General features: G+C 53.1%; 5 protein-coding genes across 5 annotated transcripts; 1 reads left to right on the plus strand and 4 right to left on the minus strand.

The window, feature by feature from the left end:
- Positions 1-744: 744 nt before the first annotated feature.
- Positions 745-3,754, minus strand: C8A04DRAFT_14814 (uncharacterized protein; the record flags this gene model as incomplete). Its single annotated transcript, XM_062778244.1, has 7 exons — positions 745-835; positions 924-1,725; positions 1,807-2,391; positions 2,502-2,674; positions 2,740-3,080; positions 3,179-3,535; positions 3,617-3,754. 7 exons carry the CDS (start codon positions 3,752-3,754, stop codon positions 745-747), a joined length of 2,487 nt encoding a protein of 828 aa, XP_062633936.1.
- A 1,820-nt stretch (positions 3,755-5,574) lies between these two features.
- On the minus strand, positions 5,575-6,523 carry C8A04DRAFT_31903 (glycoside hydrolase; the record flags this gene model as incomplete). The annotated part of the gene is made up of 3 exons (XM_062781912.1): positions 5,575-5,585; positions 5,645-6,231; positions 6,363-6,523. The coding sequence occupies 3 exons, from the start codon at positions 6,521-6,523 to the stop codon at positions 5,575-5,577; spliced, it is 759 nt and encodes a 252-aa protein (XP_062633937.1).
- Positions 6,524-7,610: 1,087 nt separating this feature from the next.
- C8A04DRAFT_14818 (Alpha/Beta hydrolase protein) lies at positions 7,611-9,224 on the minus strand (the record flags this gene model as incomplete). Its single annotated transcript, XM_062778246.1, has 1 exon — positions 7,611-9,224. The coding sequence occupies one exon, from the start codon at positions 9,222-9,224 to the stop codon at positions 7,611-7,613; it is 1,614 nt and encodes a 537-aa protein (XP_062633938.1).
- Positions 9,225-9,729: 505 nt separating this feature from the next.
- Positions 9,730-11,718, minus strand: C8A04DRAFT_39798 (polysaccharide lyase; the record flags this gene model as incomplete). Its single annotated transcript, XM_062784718.1, has 5 exons — positions 9,730-10,635; positions 10,704-10,829; positions 10,889-10,927; positions 10,985-11,412; positions 11,493-11,718. 5 exons carry the CDS (start codon positions 11,716-11,718, stop codon positions 9,730-9,732), a joined length of 1,725 nt encoding a protein of 574 aa, XP_062633939.1.
- Positions 11,719-15,735: 4,017 nt separating this feature from the next.
- C8A04DRAFT_14831 (uncharacterized protein) lies at positions 15,736-17,829 on the plus strand (the record flags this gene model as incomplete). Its single annotated transcript, XM_062778253.1, has 2 exons — positions 15,736-17,052; positions 17,176-17,829. The coding sequence occupies 2 exons, from the start codon at positions 15,736-15,738 to the stop codon at positions 17,827-17,829; spliced, it is 1,971 nt and encodes a 656-aa protein (XP_062633940.1).
- Positions 17,830-19,023: the final 1,194 nt, after the last annotated feature.

A 19,023-nucleotide genomic window follows, 5' to 3' on the forward strand; every position in this document is an offset into this window, starting at 1 on the left:
GGTTTGTTCGCATTAGTGTAGTTACTCAGCAACACGACTTGAGCGCGCCAATATTTTATCTGATCTGATCTCGCGTTAATATTCGCCGAGCAAAGATGACAGGGTCCACTTGCAAGGATTGATGAGATGTCTCCATCCCATCTATTGGCCAAAATCTTACCGCTCACGTTGTCAGCCTGGACAACAGTATTGTAGCCCTCGTGGAGTGACCTCATCTAGGGACATAATCATAGTTACTTTCCGGCTGTAAAAGAGTGACATCCTCAACTCCAGGGATCAACGATGAGTGCTGAAGAACTCGGTCAAGCAAATTTCGGTGTGGAGCATGTTCATCCCATCAATCATCGAAATTGCCTAAAGCGGAAATAATTAGCAATTGCCGGCCGAGCCGAGCCCCACTCTCTCTTTACCAGATGGATATCCGAGTATCGGTGCCACGAGCGTGCATTGTAGTTTGGCGATGAATGACAATACCCTTGATGTCAACAAAACAATGCCTAAAAGTGAAAGCCAATGGGAAGAAACGTGCGTAGTGTATAATAACTAACAAGGTGAGCGCAAAAACAAGTGCTGTTGTACAATTTAAACTGACAACACTCCCTCCCAAGTGTAATCCAAACCTGGTATCGAACATGAGATGTGTACCAAAGAAACTCAAATCTATATCACACACAGTCAATCTTACAGATAGATGTCTTCAACCCAACTCCCATTCTTCCCCTTACATACTTCTTATCGTCGTGGCTAACCTTCCCTGTCGTCGTTGTCCCTGGTCAAGGGACCAATCATCATGCTTCTAACGCCAGAATTGATGTGTTTAACGTCGATGATGTCCCTACATATTCTGTCAGTACTTCGGACGCATCTCAAGAGCAGTTTTTGCACCCTGTTGACACAAGTAACGTGAGAAAAGGACAACTCACCAATCATCCTCCCTCAAACAATCATCCAGATGTTTCAAGTGCGCCTCCCCACGCGCGCTATCCCCAAACCGCACAAAATGCAGACTGACCTGTGTCCGGTCAAGCTCCCTACGCTTCAACACCTTGACCAAATTCTGCACCGGCTGCTGCAACCCGCCCCCATCCGCTTGGCCTTGTCGAAGGTCCGGACCCCACTCGCCGTCCGTAAAGATGTACACACTGACCTTCTTGCGCGCCAACGGATTGATGTTGCGCCCAAGGAGTTTAAAAGGCAGATGCGGTATGATGACGCGGCCCAAGAACTCGCCCAGGCGCGCGTTCATATAATGTGGCTCGCCAGCGAAATTGCGCTCGGTGACCAAGTCGTTTAGTTTCCGGATCTTCTTTGCTTTGTGTACTTTTTTGGGATCTGAGGCAAACACCAGCTCGACCTTGTTTGGGTCGAGGTGCTTGGCCATGTACCCGAGTGCTTTGAAAGCGGAGGAGATGGTGTCACGGTCATGGGTGCCCATGGTGCGGGAATCGTCGATGAAGAACATCTGGTCGCGGCCGCCGAAGTTTTGCTGGAGGTATTCGAAAAGATCTGCTACGTCCGGATCGGCCGGCTTCCCTTTTCGCCGGACGGCGGTTTTGTATTCGTTGACTTGGTCAACGCTGACGATGGGGCACGGCGTTGAATTAGAAGAGAGGGCAGAACACCCTGAAAGGCGGGGTGGAGCGTCGGTGTCACTGTTGGCGGTTGGGAGGGTGGGTTCAGTGAGGTGAGACGCGGCAGCCAGCGTGTTCTCGCTGCTATTGGCGTCTTTCTCGGGGGCGGGTAGCCTCGTGGCAGACGTTTTGATGGGATCAGCGGGTTGATGAGCCTGGCGGGTCGGCGATGCACTGATCGACGGTACCGTATCGATACCATGCGACGAGACCGTGATCGTCGGCTTCAAACTGAGCCCTGCAACCTGGGAGGTCAAAGGAGTCAGGGGCAAATTGCTCGTGCCATCCAGGGTCGAAGTCGGGGACACAACATTGGACCACATCGGGGATCCCAAGGTCGTTACACTGCCGCCAGATGGTGGTGGTAGCGGGGGTGTTCCTGGGTTGGCCAACGCGTACATTCCATCAATGAACTTGTCTCGGATGATCCGGGCCGCCTCGCGGTCTTTTGGCAGTGGTCCAAGCATGCTCTTTTCGGCCAGGTCAAGTACCATCGGCGTGACCTCGTCCGATCTTTGGCGGCAGATACCACGGATCCTATCGTGTTGTTGGGTGACCGGGGGGATGGTCTTGATTCGGTCATGGAAGCAACCAGCGTACCCGCCGTTTATTATGCGGCCGACGTACTTTTTGTGGTAGGTATCACGCAACCCCTGGTAGGCGTTTTGTTCAGAGATCCCGCCCACGATCCATGACGCTGTGTGGCTGATAATGGCGCCAATGGAGTAGATGTCGGCCCACTGTGTGATCATGTTAGGCCCTTTGCTACTTTGGGCATCTGGGTGGCAACATTCTGGTGAACCTGCGGTATTGATAGTTAGCAATGCGACTTGACTCAAATGACATGCAGCAGATACTAAGGTTTCTTACTGAATAGTTTATTTCCACGCTGATCGCGGCCTTTTGGGCCACCGGACGTGGACCGAAAAGTCTGGGCGTGAGTGTAGAGGCCAAAGTCAGCCAACTTCGGAATAAAATCATAGCATGAGCCAGATGGGCCCTGTTGGAGGAGAATATTCTCCGGCCGAAGATCTTGATGGATTCTGCACGTTGGTAGATGTTAGCGGCGGTCTTGGTGCGCTCAGGAAAATAGAGGCTATGGTGTTACCCTTGCGTGATATTTTCTTCTGAATCCCAGAGCTGATGAATTCTCGCAAGACCATGGAAGATCTGGAAGAAATTCGTCCAAAACTGGGCCACCTCTTCACCGGTGCTGGGCGGGTCATTCCTGAAAAAATCCGCCAAATCTCCGCCGTCCAAGTACTCAAGGATCAAGCAGCACGACCCAAGTTGCTGGAACGATCCATACAACCGGATTATGTTTGGGGGTTCTATGGTGCCGTACGCCTGCAGGCCCTCGCGTTCGTTCTTATAGTAACCATGATTCCTGTTCTTGTTGTACGTTTTCAAGATGAGGGTTCGTGGCGGGGAGGAAGGGTCTCTGACTTTCTAGAGAAATGAGTTAACTATGGTTAACGCCAGGCTCAAAACGTTGATTATTATTGCCGTCACGTTGGAACGGCAAAAGCAATCGAGGCCAAGCATACCGGGCCCAGGTGGTCAAACCCAGGGTGTATTGTGAAGGAATCAATCTTCACCGCGCCCGAAGGGGAAGAATAGATACTGTTCAAAAGCGTGATTGGCAGAATACGTCGGTCTTCGAGATGGAGGTCATCCAACTGGCCGGCCTGGAAATCTAAGGGAAAGAATCGCCACTGGTGATCAGAGATGCTGCGGAAGGACTCGGTGAAGAAATTGTCATCTGGCGACGGCGGCGGTTTCGCCCAAGGCAACTTGGCGTCGGTGTGGCCGCGGGAGATGAAGAGAGAGTGCAGGTAAGGAACGGCATGTCGACCGGCATAGACGAGTGTTGAAAAGATACGAAGGTAGTGATCCAAGATGTTCTGGATGTTGACACCAGTGGGGCGTCCAATTGCCTTTAGAACCCCCGCTACGCGACCACGATTCCAGTATTCTTTCAGGACATCAAATGGCACGTAACCGGTTTCATTTCCAGCGGCGTCACGACCGATATGGTTCAGCATTGCCCGGGAGACGACATCGGTGAAATCGGCGAAGGGTGCGGGATCGTACGGACGCTCCGCACCGCCGTTCTCAGGCATTGGTTCGGTTGCTTGCATTGGTGGGAGTTCAGCGTCGATAATTGAGGAATGAAAGAGAGCCTCCTATTTGGCAAACCGCGACCTCATGGCTGCGGCCTGCGGGGCGGGGGATCGCGACGATGGCGAGAGAAAGAAAAAAAGGCGGGCAATTGCGGCCTTCTCGATCCTGTGTTGGTGCTGGGGAAAGCAAGCGCAAGACATTTCCTGCCACCTGGGGCGCTTGTCTGCAGCTTTTGTGCCAACAGCCAGAGCCTCGTCTGTTGGGATGGGAGGCTCCTAACATTCTCGGAGCATGGGTCGGAGCTGAGGACCAATGTCCCTCGATGGATGTTAAGCGCGACACAGCCATTCGTCGGTTAGCGCCGCATTACTCGGAATGGGCTTAAGAGCCGGCCAGGCTCCAGGCAGGGTGGACAACTCGTGGCGATCTTCAGGATGCGGGGCAAACTTCGGTATTCGTACACGTACATACCCAACCAGCTAACCACCTGATATGGGCCAGATAATCATCGTTGGGAGAAAGCGAGAAGGGGAGTCGTTTTGATGAAGAAGCCCTTTCGATCTGTCCCCGCTCAGTCAGGTGTCCGATTTGGTACAGGAGGGCGTGGGGGAAGCGCGGAACATGTGCCAAATGATCGATGCAGGCATGCAGCTCTGCGGCGTGGACGAGGGGCTGTTTGGCCCCCTCCCAACGCGCGACTTAATTTAGATGCGTGCCTCTCCACTGCGTTGTCGGGAGGCCTGGGGACGTGTCTCACTGCTTTATGGTCGCACAAAGTTGAAGGCTTGGGTTGCGTGGGAATAAAAAATTAATTATATTGGATCTCAGGAGTCGCGCCTCCCCTTCTTGTAATTGTTCAACCACCTGTTTTTTGTTGGGACGTGAGGACCATATAACCCTAACCCTAGCCACCGGCCTAGTAAGGCACGTCAGACTTTCTAACCTTTATCAACTCAAACGGCTCGGAACTGGCCTCTGTGAGGACAAGAAACCGCCCTTCAATGGCAAGGAAAATAGGAAAATACAGTTAGTTAAGGGACTGAGAACGTGTCCCCGGAGTAGTACTTCGTAATTTGTCAGCTTTCAAAAAGGTTGAATGGTCGACTCAACAACACCTGCTCCAACCGTCGACAGTTTGATCCTCAACCTGGGAGGAGGTGCATGGGGTGTGTCAGGGTTAGGGTTGCGTGTTAGCCCACGAGGTAGACGAGGAGGTCCAAAAAGATTTTGTTCGGGAAGCATTGGTAAAGGGTAAGCCTGAAAATGAAGGTTTTTTTTCATACGAGTTAATTATTGTCTAGCGAGCTAGCGTGAGGTCAGGGAGTCGGACTTTTTGGCTGGAGTTACTATACAAACGCCAGGTAAACGTCACTGTTATTACACCGACCCCGTGTCTTAATGAACCAATGTTTAGGGTTTAGTGACGCCTCGTAACCCTTAGTGTCCCACCTTGATTTACCTGGGCCAGTCATTTTCCACGGCTTGTAACGGTAAACGTTTCTCAACAAGTGACCAATGCAGCCCGCCATGTTGGGTGATGTGCTGTCGATAGTGGCAACGGTGGTTCTACCAGCGACAAAGTCAACTAAATGAGGAGCAGCAGGCCAGAAAAACTGTCTATCTGTAAGTATATATACGCATGTTGGGACCTTCGACCAAGTCACAGTAATGTGAAGTATATACATCACGAGCCGGCGGTTCGGCCAGCACAGTAAATTCACCTATACCTAATCTGTTTCTTCCATCCACAGCGCCCAACTTCCTTAATGCCGGTCACTGCCCAGCCTTTCTTGGACCCCTATTGTCTAGCGTCGTATTTTCAAGCAGTGTCTAATGCGGCGTCAGCAAAGTCCAGTTCATGTACGTTGAAACAGCGCGATGTCACTTACACAGCGGAGGGCCAGGGAGCGGATACACAGTATCCGGCGCATCGTTGTAGATGTTGTAGTGCACCCCAGGGTCCGTCTCAGTGTACAACTCAGTGCCAACCACGCCCTCGGGCTCAGCGGTACCATCACCGGTAATCACAATGTTGGCACATTGTGGGTAGAACTGCGCACCACCGACATCATACGCGGAATGCAGAGCCAGAATCTCGTTCCGGATCACGTAGTTCCCAGCCTTGATAGACTCCGGGATGGTCACGGGCCAAGAGCCGTTGTTCGCCCGCAGCTCGTCAGCGGCCCAGGTGCCTGGGTAACCGGCCTCGGTGCCGAGGGTGAGCTGGCCTAGCTCAGCGATCTTGAACCACTTCAGCTCGGTCTTGTCAACCGTGGCGCACTCGCCGTTGCAGGCGGCGAGGTAGGTGAAGATGGGCCCATGGTGCGAATCAGCCCAGGCGGTCCAGTGCAAGTCAAGGGTGGCGCCCGCAGCGATGGGTACGGCGACCTTGTTGGCATTGGTGGAGTTGATGGAACAGATTATATCGGGTGTCGTGACGTTGGAGCCGTACACCGGCCCAAGGTTGGTGTTCCAACTTGTGTTTCCAACAATGTTAGCTTGGAGGTTTCATTCTCGGTTTGTTTACGAGTATGTGGAAACAAAGGCATGGATTTAGGAGCATGGCAGTCGCCTGGAGAAGGGAAAAGCGACCGGGATTTCACATACGCAGGCCAGGCGATGGTGCCTTGGTCGGCTTCCCACGGCGCGATGGAAGGGTTGTAACCCGTGTAGGTTTCGCCCTCGATGGTCCACACATCGATCCATCCATGCGCCGACACGGTGCTCACCGCGGCGAGCACGGTACCGAGGTTGGCGAGGGAGAGCATCTTGCTTTAAATTACTGGTTTATCAACACCGTTTTCTGCTGAAACTTTGGTCGATTTTTGTTGTGTAAGGTTGTCGTGGCTAAGATGGGGCAGAATCTGGGCAGGGGAAGTCATTTTAGAGACATTTTCAGCTTCAGTCTTCCCCGGATTTGAGGTTGTATTCCCCGTCTTGACACAAGCCAAGCATGGCAGCCCCCAGCCCACATTGATAGCGCCCGCGCGCAAGATTTGACAGCGTTGAGCGGACAAGCGAGGGCGGAGCCTCCACAACCGATCTTCCACGCAAGGTATGGGCCTCAACCGGCACTTGGACGATGTATGGACGGATAAACTGGTCGCTAGCCAAATCAATTTGGGACCGTAACATTTAACCCCACATCCGGTCCGTGCAACCGGGTCTTTCAACGAAAGCAACGAAATCAACACCTGGATCGGCAACTTGATCTAAAAGAAGACCACCGCCCCGGATACCCGGAGCTCAGCAGGACACTACATATGAAGCTATGAGTTAGCCAACGCAGTTATGTTCGGAATGAGTGTGCTACACCGAACCCTAACGGGGGCAACTGGCAGCCCGGTGTGGCAACCAGCCAAGATTACGACGTCGCCGTCCGGGGGATCATAAAACGACGCCGCAAATGAATCTCCATCGTTCTCGGATTGGGGGAATTTCTGATAGTTTTGGTTACTTCGAGCGTACCGAGATGCAGCTTGTTGGGAGTTGACGTTCATGTGTTCTAGCAATTACCTAGGTAGGTAGGTACCTAAAGCATCATAGATCTAATTACACTGGGTTGTAGGCAACGTTCCCATACTTTCGAAAATCCAGCAATAAGAGGCCACGGCGAACAAACAACGACTAACACAAGTCAATGACCTGTCAAGTATTTTGGTGGACTTTAGTTCGAGGGTAGGTAAGCAATGCTACTTCACGGATTGCTATTGTTGAGAGCCCTTCGATTCTGGATCCCTTCCACACATACCTCTCGAGCCCTTTCAGAACTAACTCGACAGATAGGAATTCGGGAACAGTCAAGATTTGCGTTCGGAATTGGGAGGGAGAACAACCAACCAGGACACATGAAACCTAAGGGCTCGAATCGTACTTCGTCCCCAGTACACAAGCATCATCCACCTCTCCAGCACTCACATTCCTCACCACAACCCCATCCCTTCCTCCAAATCTCATCATATTCCTCCCACCCCCTTCACCCCACGGCAGCCAGCCAAACCTCCTAAGCCCTCCAGTTTCCCCACGACCCCACGGGTCCTCCAAAAACGCCAGAAAATAATCCTGCATCGTCTCTGCAACCTCCCGCTGAAACGCCGTCACCTTCCCCTGTTCCCCGAGCGTCGCATACGTTCCAAACACCATGGGGATGTCACTAGCGTGGTACGCGCCCATCCAGCTGTAGGGGGTAATACTGCTGAAGTTGCCGGCGTATTGATACCGGTATGTTGGCACGGGTGATACTCGAGAATTGTAAGCCCGCGCGGTAGTGGTGTTGCTGACCATGCAGGCAAACATGGCGATTGTTTCACGATCCACGCGTGCTTGGTCCGGTCCCGCGTCGAGGTGGTTGACGGGGTAAGCTGTCAAACTAGACTGTTCGTTGGCCGTGGTGCTTACAAGCACGGGGATCTGCGGTACGAGGCCGCGCACCGCACGGTCAGTGTAGTTGGAGAATACCAGGCGCTCATCGGGGAGGACTTTGAACAGTGGGAGGATAGGTGAGTTGAGCCAGTTATCGTAGTAACCGCCCATGAAATCCTGGATCAACGACATCGGTACCAGACGCATACAATCCAGCTCTGCGACCGGGTCAGACGGGAAATCACACCCGAGATGGCGCGCGACAAAGGTGAAGTTAGCATGGGCGTCGTCAGAGCGGACGATCTTTACAGCAGCCGTGCCGGACTGCAGGATCAGCGCGGCTGCGAGAGGGTTGTCGTGGAATGCGTGAGCGGCCATGTCGACGGCGACGCCACCAGCGGACTGGCCCCAGACGGTGATGCGGGATGGATCACCACCGAAGGAAGCGATGTTGGCGTGTACCCATTCAAGTGCCACTCGTTGGTCGAGAATGCCGACGTTTTGGACGTCGAGGCCGGCGGCCCAGGGAAAACCGGCTACGTTGATGCGGTAGTTGGCTGAGACGAAGATGTGCCGCTGGGAGCGTTGGATCCAGGGGGTTGGTTGTTGGTATGGGACGTCTACACCGCCGGTGATGAAGGAACCGCCTGGCATGAATAGGGCCACGGGTAAGTTGGAGTGGAGGGTCGCGTTGAGGGGTGTCCAGATGGCGAGGTAGAGGCAGTCTTCGGAAGAGGTTTGTGCCATGGCTCCCATTGTTCGGTCTTGGCCGTTTAGGTTGATGTAGAAGTTGGTGATGTTGGAGTTCCAGAGGTTCAAGCCTTTGGAAAGGTACTGTGAGCATGACGATGGGAAAGTGTGTGCGTTGAACCTTTGAGATGACGCCTCAACTGGCTCTGGTGGGAGCCATCGCCGCTTTCCAGTAGGGGGTTTGGCGAACGGAATACCCCTGAACTGGCGGACATTAGGAAATTCTGGGTCAAGGAGGCCCGTGTAAATCCCGGTTTTGGTGTCGATCGTGAGTCCATCTTCATTGCTCCCGCAGAACGCCAAAGGGGAGCCCAAGAATAGCGCCAAGGGGACGCTGAGCAGTTTGCTGAGCCTCATGTTGATGGGTTACCCCCGTATATCCTGTATCCTAGTTTAGACCATGTCGATCGGCGACAGAGATGATTTTAACACTTGGATTTGCCTCATTCCCTGGTTAGGTCCCCAAACCTTTCTATTCTAATCTATTCTAACCCGGTCAATCGCATCGCAGGACTCAACAGCCGAACTTCACCACTGCTGTCATCATCGTCCCACAGTCTCTCGTCACAGAAAAGGAGGTGGGGGGTGTGGTACAATTGGGCCATGTTTGTCTGGTTAGGAAGGAGCTTGAAACTAGTTGCAAGCACAACTGCGGTACAAATTAAAGGGAAACGGGACGTTGGGGGTCTCGACGCTTTTAAGGCACGCGGATTGTTGTGGGTGCAGACAGCAAAGAAGAGACAATTGGGGGAACATATCACGTCATGATCGAAGCTGAGCAACCTCACATAATGATCCAACCACTAATCGAAACAGAAATGACTCAAACGAATTGATAACAAGATGACATTGCCTGGGGTGATCACAACTCGAGAATCACACTATCCCACATGAACCCGTGCCAAGTTGAGTTCTTGGTCAACTCAAACGTGATGGTGTTGACGCCCTTCTTTAACACACCAGCACCAAACCCAAACTCAAACAGCCTCCACTCTCCAGCCGCTGTCGCACTGCGGTACAACGATGGGTCATTCGCCAACTGAGGCGCACCACTCGTCAAATTGCCCACTTTCGTGCCCCCATTCACCCAAACAGTCGAACTCGCACCGCTCGAATATCCCGCCAGTGACACTGTCAATAGGGCGTCCTTCTCGGCTTCTAGATCTTCCGAAAGATCAAACTCGATAGTCCAGTTCCCCAAATAAGTCTGTCCAAAACACCACTCCCCCGTCTCACTCACCCCAACCTTGAACACCAAATCTGCCGGGCAGTTGTTCACCAACGCATGCTGCCATGCTGCACCACCGTACTCAAAGCCGTAGCTGTACCGATCAAAGTCCCCGACCTGAAATACCCTTGTTCGGTTCGAAATCGCCCAGTCAACCTCCCCCAACTGTGTCACTCCTTTCTTGCCCACCACCACATCATTCCGCAGCAGCGTCGTCGTGACATCAACAATCGACGAATTCGGTGTCGGCCACGCTTGCAAACCATACGTCGCGGTGCGGACGTCGCGGAACTCAAACCTACCGGACTTGTCAGCGTAAGTGGTGTAGTAGTACGTCGATCCCATGTCTAGGGATGTCTTGTTCGGGTGGTTATCGCCTAGGAAGACAGCTGCGTGGGAGGCGGGACGACCATCGGAAAGAACGAGACGGCCGGAGACACGACCGCGGGTTTGGTATGCTGGGTCTTTGAGCCAGGGGTAGGGCCAGGAAGCGGATTCTTTGTGGGATTGGGCGGCTGCGTCGGGTTGGGAACCGTTGTTCTAAGGGATTTCTTGATCAGTTGTTGGGGATCCGACAAAGCGTAAGTTGATAATGGTTAAACACTAACCAAATACCAAAGCCATGGACCCCACATCTTGCCGTCGGGAAAGGCGTCGTTGGATGAGGCTGTAAAATGAGTGCCGTGGACCATGTTAAGCTGGACGGCATCGCCGGTGCCGGATTCTCGATGGACCTGGTAGTTTGTGTTAATGACACTCTCCCATGACTAAGACAGAGCCGGTGGGCACCTACCATCAACTCCTGTCGAAGATGGTTGCCATTATAGTAGTCCTAACTCAGCAGCGTCAGCTCAACCCCCTATGTCCAGCCATAACCCAAGGTACTCACCTTGCCCGGATTAATGTACCAACTCCCCACCTCATCCCCATACACCCCATAATAATCCTGCTCCCGCAACCAACTCGTCCAGTCATACTTAGTAATATACCCCTTCCCATCCGGCGCCAACCACGTCTCATCCTGCACCTTATTCGCCGCCACATACTCGCTCAACGGCGGCAACGGCCCATCCTTGGTCACCGTGCGTCCATTGGGGAACGTGGTGTTGTCCAACCGCCAGAGAGTCCGGAACTCCCCTAGGTCGGGCAAAGCGTGGTTGATAAAGTACTGATAGGCGCCGTGCTGGCCTTGGAAGATGACCCAGTGCATGTCGCCTTCGGCTGCGGTGAAGAGGACGTCGATGAAGGGGGTGCTGTGGTAGGTTCCGTTGGTGACGATGCGGGCGGAGGTCCAGGCGAGGTTGTTGGCCGCGCCGTCTGGAGGGGTTCGGTTAGTGATTAATTAACAACCAAAAAAAACATGTTGATATGGGGAGTTGGTTTGGGCCTTGACGTACTGTAGCTGACGTAGTGGCCCCAGGCATCGCCAACGAGGTCACGGTCCTTGTAGTACAGCTTGACGCCGAACTGCAAGCCCTGGGTCATGTTCCACACATCGTTGCCGATGATCCATGTTTGGTTATCGACCTGATTCAGGAATGGGGTGGCTGCTACACTTGCTATGGCGGCATGAGCGGTGCCCGCGGAGAGCCAAGCCGTGATGGAAGCTGCAAAGGCCTTCATCTTGCCTGTGAACCCCAGACCTACACTTTGAGAAGAGGGGTGAAGAAGTAGTGCAACACGAGCTGGTGAGAATGAGGCCACCAAGCCACTGGTCGAGATCAACACTCAACCGAAACTGTTTACAGCTGGCATTTCGCCTTCATATAACCAAACATACGGTCCTGCGACGAAGGGATAAGCTTTCCCAGTGGAATGCAATTCTGCATGGTGAAGTCACAAGAAAGAGGAGTTAACCCGACCCATCACCCCTGACCCCTGACCGATTCACCCGTTTACCCCACGAACAGGGCATCGCATCCCCAGATTTCCCCGGATTTGAACCCCTCGTTCGGGTTGTCGGGGTAACTCCAAGCGAGGAAATTGAGGGTCTCAACAACTCGGGCAAGTGATGTCCGATCTTGATTTTTGGAATAGACTGGCGCAAAGGACCAGATTAATCACAGTGAAGGTCTCTGGCGTTTCGTTATTCTCGCGATAAATAGGACATATACGCGACGAAACGTAGCGCCACCTCCACACACACAATCATTGGATCTTTTCGATAATCATCCTGGGAAGCTTATGCTCGAAGGAAACGACTGAGGACTTTTGAACCACAATCTTATTTTACCAAGCGATAGAAGGCTGCAGTGGGAACGAAGGGTGGATCGTAAAGAAGTAACAGTTTCACATTCAGTCGAAGCCCGTACCTGCTGCATAAGGGTGAGGATGCGGCGATCCAGCGAGAAGGTAAAGCTCCCAAGTCAGGTGGAAGAACGCAACCGAGACCGTCCACGTGTATTCCATCCTCTCCGCCCTTGCCGTATCATTCGCCGCGGCTGAGATTTAAGTGTAAGCAAAACGCGTCACGTGTCAGACAAGCGTGAGCCGCAGCCTCAAAGAACTACCAGACAAAGAAACCCGGTACTCAGCGGCTGGCTAGCCATGTGGTCGAGTCTCGGGACTCGGGAGGGGCCGCTGCGGCTCAAGGAAGACGCAGCCATGCAGACAGACGCAAGGCTGATTTGGAACTACCTAAGGTAGAGCTGTCTTGTTTCAAGAGCTAGGGAGAGGGCGTGGGGTCTAAATATGGGGAAAGAAGCCGGTGACAGTTCGAGGCTGGAGCTGACAAGAAGACTTATGCGCCACCGGGATGCATGACGGGTGTAAGTCCTGGCTGAGTTCGCTACTGCGCGGGTGCGTCCACCGTCAGAATTGACTGAGGGTCCCGTTTCGTGCGTCGCAGTGACACCGGGCAATCAGTGTGTGGTCAAGTTTGTCGGGCACTCAGTTCTGCCTAAGCCACAAGTTCTCTGCAATAGGTACCGTTGTTTCCATCGCATGTCCACTGGTTGGGGGGATTGTGCAGAAATTCCGGCCGTTCTCCCTTCCCAACAGCGCGGTTGCATTCGGCTGTTCGTGGATGTACGCGGGCGGCCTCTCTGGTTCCCAGTTCGAGTTCGGTGTGTACACAGTAAGCGCCACGCGGATCAAAAGGGAGGTGGCTGTGTTTCCCGAGCCCTCTCTTCATAACGAATGTTACGGTAACACAACTACCGACGCCACAGACACAGGCATTGCAGAAGCTGAAAGTGCAGAAATAATTATGGTTTAGGATGTGCGGATGTTAGCGCCTGGGGAGATCTCTCCAACCTATCCGTACCCCTCTTGTTCCTCAACAATATTCGTAGCCTCGTGCCTTTCCCCCATCCGTAAACCCGGCGCGATCCAGCGTCATTCTTCACATTTCATTAGCGGAGTGCCATGGTAACGTGGTCAAGAAGCAACCAGTAGATTCAGTTGATTCGGAAGATTGCATGCTGCACGCACCAGGAGTGTGTGGTCCGTCACAGCAGGGTCGCAACCAAATCATTCTGTTCTTGAGGATGGTCTTCTGCAAAGTCCTCTATTTCCATGTTTTGATTGGCCTCTGCCATTAATGAGTAGTGGGGGTAGGCCGCGGGAAGGGGGGCAGGTGCGGGGGTGTCCACTGACTTCCTTTCCTTCGTCTTCAGCATTGAACATCGATTCTAACCTGCGTAAATTGAGTGATACTCGAAACTGAGATCAGGCTCTCCCGTTAAAAGTTGCTTTGTAGCAATAATGCCTCGATAAACCGAGTGTTATAGCTCCCATTTGACGGCAGGGAGGTTGTGCGGCTAAGGACTTAGTTCCGATAACAGTAGGTAGAGTGTCAGCACTGGTCCACGAGGCAATTCCGCCAGAGCCTTATGGTACAAAGCTCTTCGGGTGGAATGGTGTGTCGTGCCGCTTCATAGGTTGCATTGCGATTGTAACCTCTGAGGTGGGGCATTGGGGGGATGCAACTGAACCGAACCAAGGGTCAGAATAACCACTTCTCCAAGGAACCTACTTGAACCTATATAGACGGCGTAGCGGCCTGTAAGGCTCTCGTGAGGAGAACGGACGGATTCTCACGACGAAGCAAAACGCGCAACCATGCCGGCCACTGTGGAAGACACCTACCCTACGTACGGGTTGCTGATTGAATCGCTGGGGGAATACTTACGCCAGCTTTTCCCGCACCATTACAATTTTAACATCCGAAACAAGGTCAGCCAACATGGCTTTCGTCTTCTCACTCCCCCCGAATTGCGGGGGTAATTAGAGACCGCCGCGACAAGCTAGGAGTTAGCCTCGATGGGCACTAATAACGGCTGCTGATAAAGCATGACACAGATTCCTCAGGGCAACGAACAAGAGAAGGATGTATACATATTTGACATCCCCAGATACTTGACGGATGTGAGTGTCTTCTTCCTGGACGGTGCTGGCTGAGCTTTTTACCTGTATACCTGCCTTGTTCGAGGAATACCGGCTGATCCTCCGTCTTTCTCCCTCTTTCTTGTCCCTAGTCCGAGAAAGAATACATCGAGAAATATGTGAAAATTCGGCCCGAGGACGCTTTTTACTAGCAGGCCTTGTCCAGGCGGTGAAATTCTCGGAAGAAGCAAGGCCTAAAGTTCGAACCACCAAAATCCATAATTACCTCGGTTAGTCGGTCGTATTTAGCACCAATTTTTCTGGAACCAAACTGTCTGAATTCAACGCACGTAATTGGTGGCCGAAACGGTCAAACATCGCCTCTGCGACTTTGCCCGGCATTTGTGGCTGAATGTGTGACCAGCGCTTGCTGACGACGGGCCGCCACACCAACCCGCGGCGCAGGGCGGCCCGACACGACTTCTGGAGAAACGTGAAAGCCCTCGGCCGGTGATGAGGCCTTGTGCGCGCGGCGAGCCACGCATCCATGTCCCACCCGCATGTCGGGATCGGCGGTGCTTTGATGGTTGGCTTAGGGCTAGGCTCACTGGAAGTTTTGGCCACAAGACCCCTGTCCAGCTTGACTCTCGGGGGAAGCGGGGCGTCCCCAGCGGCCCAGAATCTGCCTCATGGGTGCGGAGGGCCGGCCAACTGAAATGGAAGGTCAGGGCAAAGTGAAGGAAGCAAACAACACGAAAAGCTGTCTTGTTTGACCGAGTGTGGGACTCGATAAGACCATAGATTCTCCCACCAGTCCTTCCACCTCTTTCCCCTGTCTTGTTCGGTAGTCATACGCCCTTCTGGATTATCAAAACGTACGCAGCGTTGAAGGAAGACTTTTCTTTCCCGAAGCAAATGTGAACCGCTTCCCCACCCATCACCGAAGCGGCCCACAATACCAAGTGCAGGACACCCCAAAACACCACGCATCATGTCGAACGCCCAACCGCAAGCGGAAGACCTTGACGGAACTTCCGTAAAATTTTCCGAAGCTTGCAAAAGGTCTGGAGAGTACCCTCTCACGGTGTTGAGGACGGAGACCTTTCCACACACCCAACGAACACTCCAAAAACGCCTGAACGATGGCACGCATTTTTTCTTCCCTGTGCCTAAGGGTTCTCCTAATGAAAAGGAGCATAAGAGGTTGCTCCTCGTCCGGGACCTTCAAGAACATGCCACCAAATATGATGAGGGAAGGCGTCTCTATAACTTCAATGACGTCGAACGGTTCTTGGACTCTGCGGAAGGGGATCCATGGTGGAGGTTCATGTAAGACCCGCCCGCGTCTCGATCTTCACGCCGTATTCACCATCAAGTATCAACACTAACATATTATGCGATCAAAGTTTAATCATGTCCAAAGATCATCGCGCTTCTTTAATGTGTGCTAAAGACGAGCTGGCGAAGCTTCTTACCTACCACCAGGTCATGCCCTCGTTTGTGGACCTCATCTGCACCTTCCAGTTCCGCGAGGAACCGCTTCATTACGCTCTTTTCCGGCGGGAGAACTACCTAGACCGTGACTCCCCAACTTTACGAGTCCCACATCTCGGGAGATCTGGAATCCAGATCCAGCATGCCTTCAACTTGCTCACTGTTGAGCGGTCCGACCGGAAGGATGAATTGAACCCATGGCCCCTCCGTCACGCGACACTCTACCACTCTCTCGACCTGGAGACCGGCCGTGCCGTTTACATTTCTATGAAAGGGAACCCCGAGCTGGTGAATCGCATGAGGGAAGCCGGCCACGTCAACCGCCACATGCTCCCCACAACTCCTCGGACCCGGGAGAAATCCTTCATCGCAAGTCTGCAAGTGCATCTGATCATGCTGGAATGGTGCGGCGAGAACTGGAACGAGTACATCGAGGAAAAGGCGGTCTCCATCCACAAAAGCTCCACCCGCGTGAAAATTGCCTCAGTCGATGAAGTTGTCGCACCCGCCAACCTCGCGGCCACCCTCCAGCGTCGGAGGAGCACGTTGCCGCGGCACAGAGGAGTGGGACGACAGGCGTCCTGGGTATCGGCCGCCCCGAGCTGGTTCAGCCGGCACGACAGTATCGCTGAGGAAGGGAGTGAAGGACAACAACCTCCCAGCCCTAGCCAAGACTTACCGCCCTCGCCGACACGCAGTGCCTCAGGGCGGTCATTTTCCACATTCATGCGGCGGGTTACGAGCGGTCTGGGCAATGAGCGGGACGGGCAAGAACAGGACGCCCTGGATGCAACAACAGAACAACAGAAACAGGAGGACGAGACCTTGATGGCCCGTCTGGCCACGTTGGAAGAACGCTTTTCCAGCACACAGCTGCAGGCCCTAAGCTGGAGGAGCAGAGAAATCGGCCGGTCACTGGTGGCCATCGAACAGACCGTGCAGGTACTGTCGCAAGTGGAGGAACAATACCGCACCGTGATTGCCTCGCACGCATACAACACCCTCCTGGACACCAAACAATGCGAGTCCGAAGTGGCCGCTTTCTTCCGTCGGCTCCATAATCTACAGGGCGACTTAGCGCTGTACCGCCGTCGACTGCAAGATTTGGCAAGCCGTGTTGACGATGACAAGCATTTGGTGAGAGGCGTCATTTCCTCTATTCATTGCTTCTGGGACCGCGTCCATTTTCTTTACCAGAATCCAGAACTGCAGGAACAGCAGCTAACTGGTGATGATGCCATGTCCGCGCCACGCAAACAGCTTGAGTCTTTGAGCCAGAACACCGGTATCCAAACATCCAAAGCGTTCCAGTTAGTGGCGCAAACGTCCACCGACCAGATGATGAAGTGGACGGTTGAGATGCGAGAGATCGCCATCAAGACCAAGCAGGAGACACTGTCGATGCACGTTATAACCATATTTACCCTCATCTTCCTCCCAGGAACTTTCATCGCTGTAAGTTTAACCCCCCTCCTTTCTTTTGTTCCGAAAATCCGGAATCTAACCTCACACCCATTCGCCCAGACCCTTTTCAGCAGCGGCGTCCTCCGCTGGGATGAAGATGGCACGCTCGGCTCCGACTGGGTCGTGCGCAACGATGGCCTCCGATTATTCGTGTCCATCTGCGTCCCACTCACAATCGTGACCATCTCCATCTGGGCTGCCATGTATAGTCTGGCTCGACGCTGGGCTCGGAAGCACGCTCGGATCACGGATGGCCCCGGGTATGCGGACGAGAGGGGCGTTGTTGATGCGACCGGGAATTCTGTTAATGTTAATGGTGCTATTAAGGGAGGGTCGTCGGGGGTTTGGCCTGCTTCACCTGGGGCACCGATCACGCCGACGACGCCGGTTACTCCTGGGGTGGCGGTGTCGGAGAAGCAGAGGGGTGTTGTTGGTGAAAAGGCGGCATGATTTGATGGTTTTTTTTTTCTCCTCTTTTTTCCCTTTTTCCTTTTGGGTTATTATTTGGATAGCGTTATGGGTTGGGTTTAATGACGGGCGTTCTTCTACATCGATGCAGGTTGTCGATGGTCGTGATGACTGATGAACAAATGGTTTTTATGTGTGGATGGCTTTTCTTGGATCACTAGACAAATATTTTGTTTATAATGATAGTTACCAATAATTTATTCATTCCCAGTGTCACCTGTGAGACAGAAATAATTAAGCGCGCAGGAAAATCAATAGTTACAACTTTTGAAACTAACAGACTAATGACAAAAAGTGCCCAAATACACGCAAAGTAGGAGACAAAAGTCTCATCCAAAAGACAGAAGCAAGCGATACCAAGAATTCTATGGGATGGTGTAATTAGAGACCCTCTCTCACTCCCATTAACCCAAATACATCTCCCGATCTCCCTTATCACATCCCCTCGACCCACGTGTAAACTCTCGTAAATGACATCAACCATCGATCCCACGCGGTTCATAGGGGTACCATTTGCTGCGGCAAAGGGCCATTGCCTTTTCTCGCAATCGAAGAATCGCACCCCCAAGTCTTCACCTAATTACCAATACCGGTCCTCCACGATAGCACCGCCGCTGTCATCTTCCTCTTCCTCATTCATACCGGCAACTGTGGCATGGTAACTCGGTCTCTTTCCCTTGTTGCGACTCTTGGTAGCCAAAGGATTGTTCCCGGAGTTTGTTTTACGGTCGGAGATATTCGCCGTCCCGTTGTCGCTGACGTTCTGTCTAACCCTGTTACTAGGCCCTGCACGTGAGACGGGCCGTTCGGGATCTTCCGTTGTCAATGTAAGCTGTTGCAGCCCCTGGTCGAGTCCCTGTATCGCATTATGCAGCCCCTGCCTTGCAGGATTAAACTCTTCTTGCACCTTCTCGATTGTGCTGCTGGGGGAACCGGGCCGCTCCTCAGTTGGCGAAGTTAGGTGGGGTTTGGGTTGCTGATCACGAGTACGCTCTCGTGGTATGTTGGGTTCGTGACTACGGTCAGTAAGGAGCTCGGGTCGGGGCTCACGGTGAAGCTGGTGTTGATGCGGAGGTCGATATGCGGACGGGGGCCGGGGCTGAAGCTGGAGCTGAGTAGGTCCGTTCAGATTTCGAGACACGGGATTAGAGGCATCAAAAATGATGTTGAGCGTAG

Source organism: Dichotomopilus funicola, assembly GCF_033296635.1.
Source record: "Dichotomopilus funicola strain CBS 141.50 unplaced genomic scaffold C8A04scaffold_75, whole genome shotgun sequence".
Classification (NCBI taxonomy): domain Eukaryota; kingdom Fungi; phylum Ascomycota; class Sordariomycetes; order Sordariales; family Chaetomiaceae; genus Dichotomopilus; species Dichotomopilus funicola.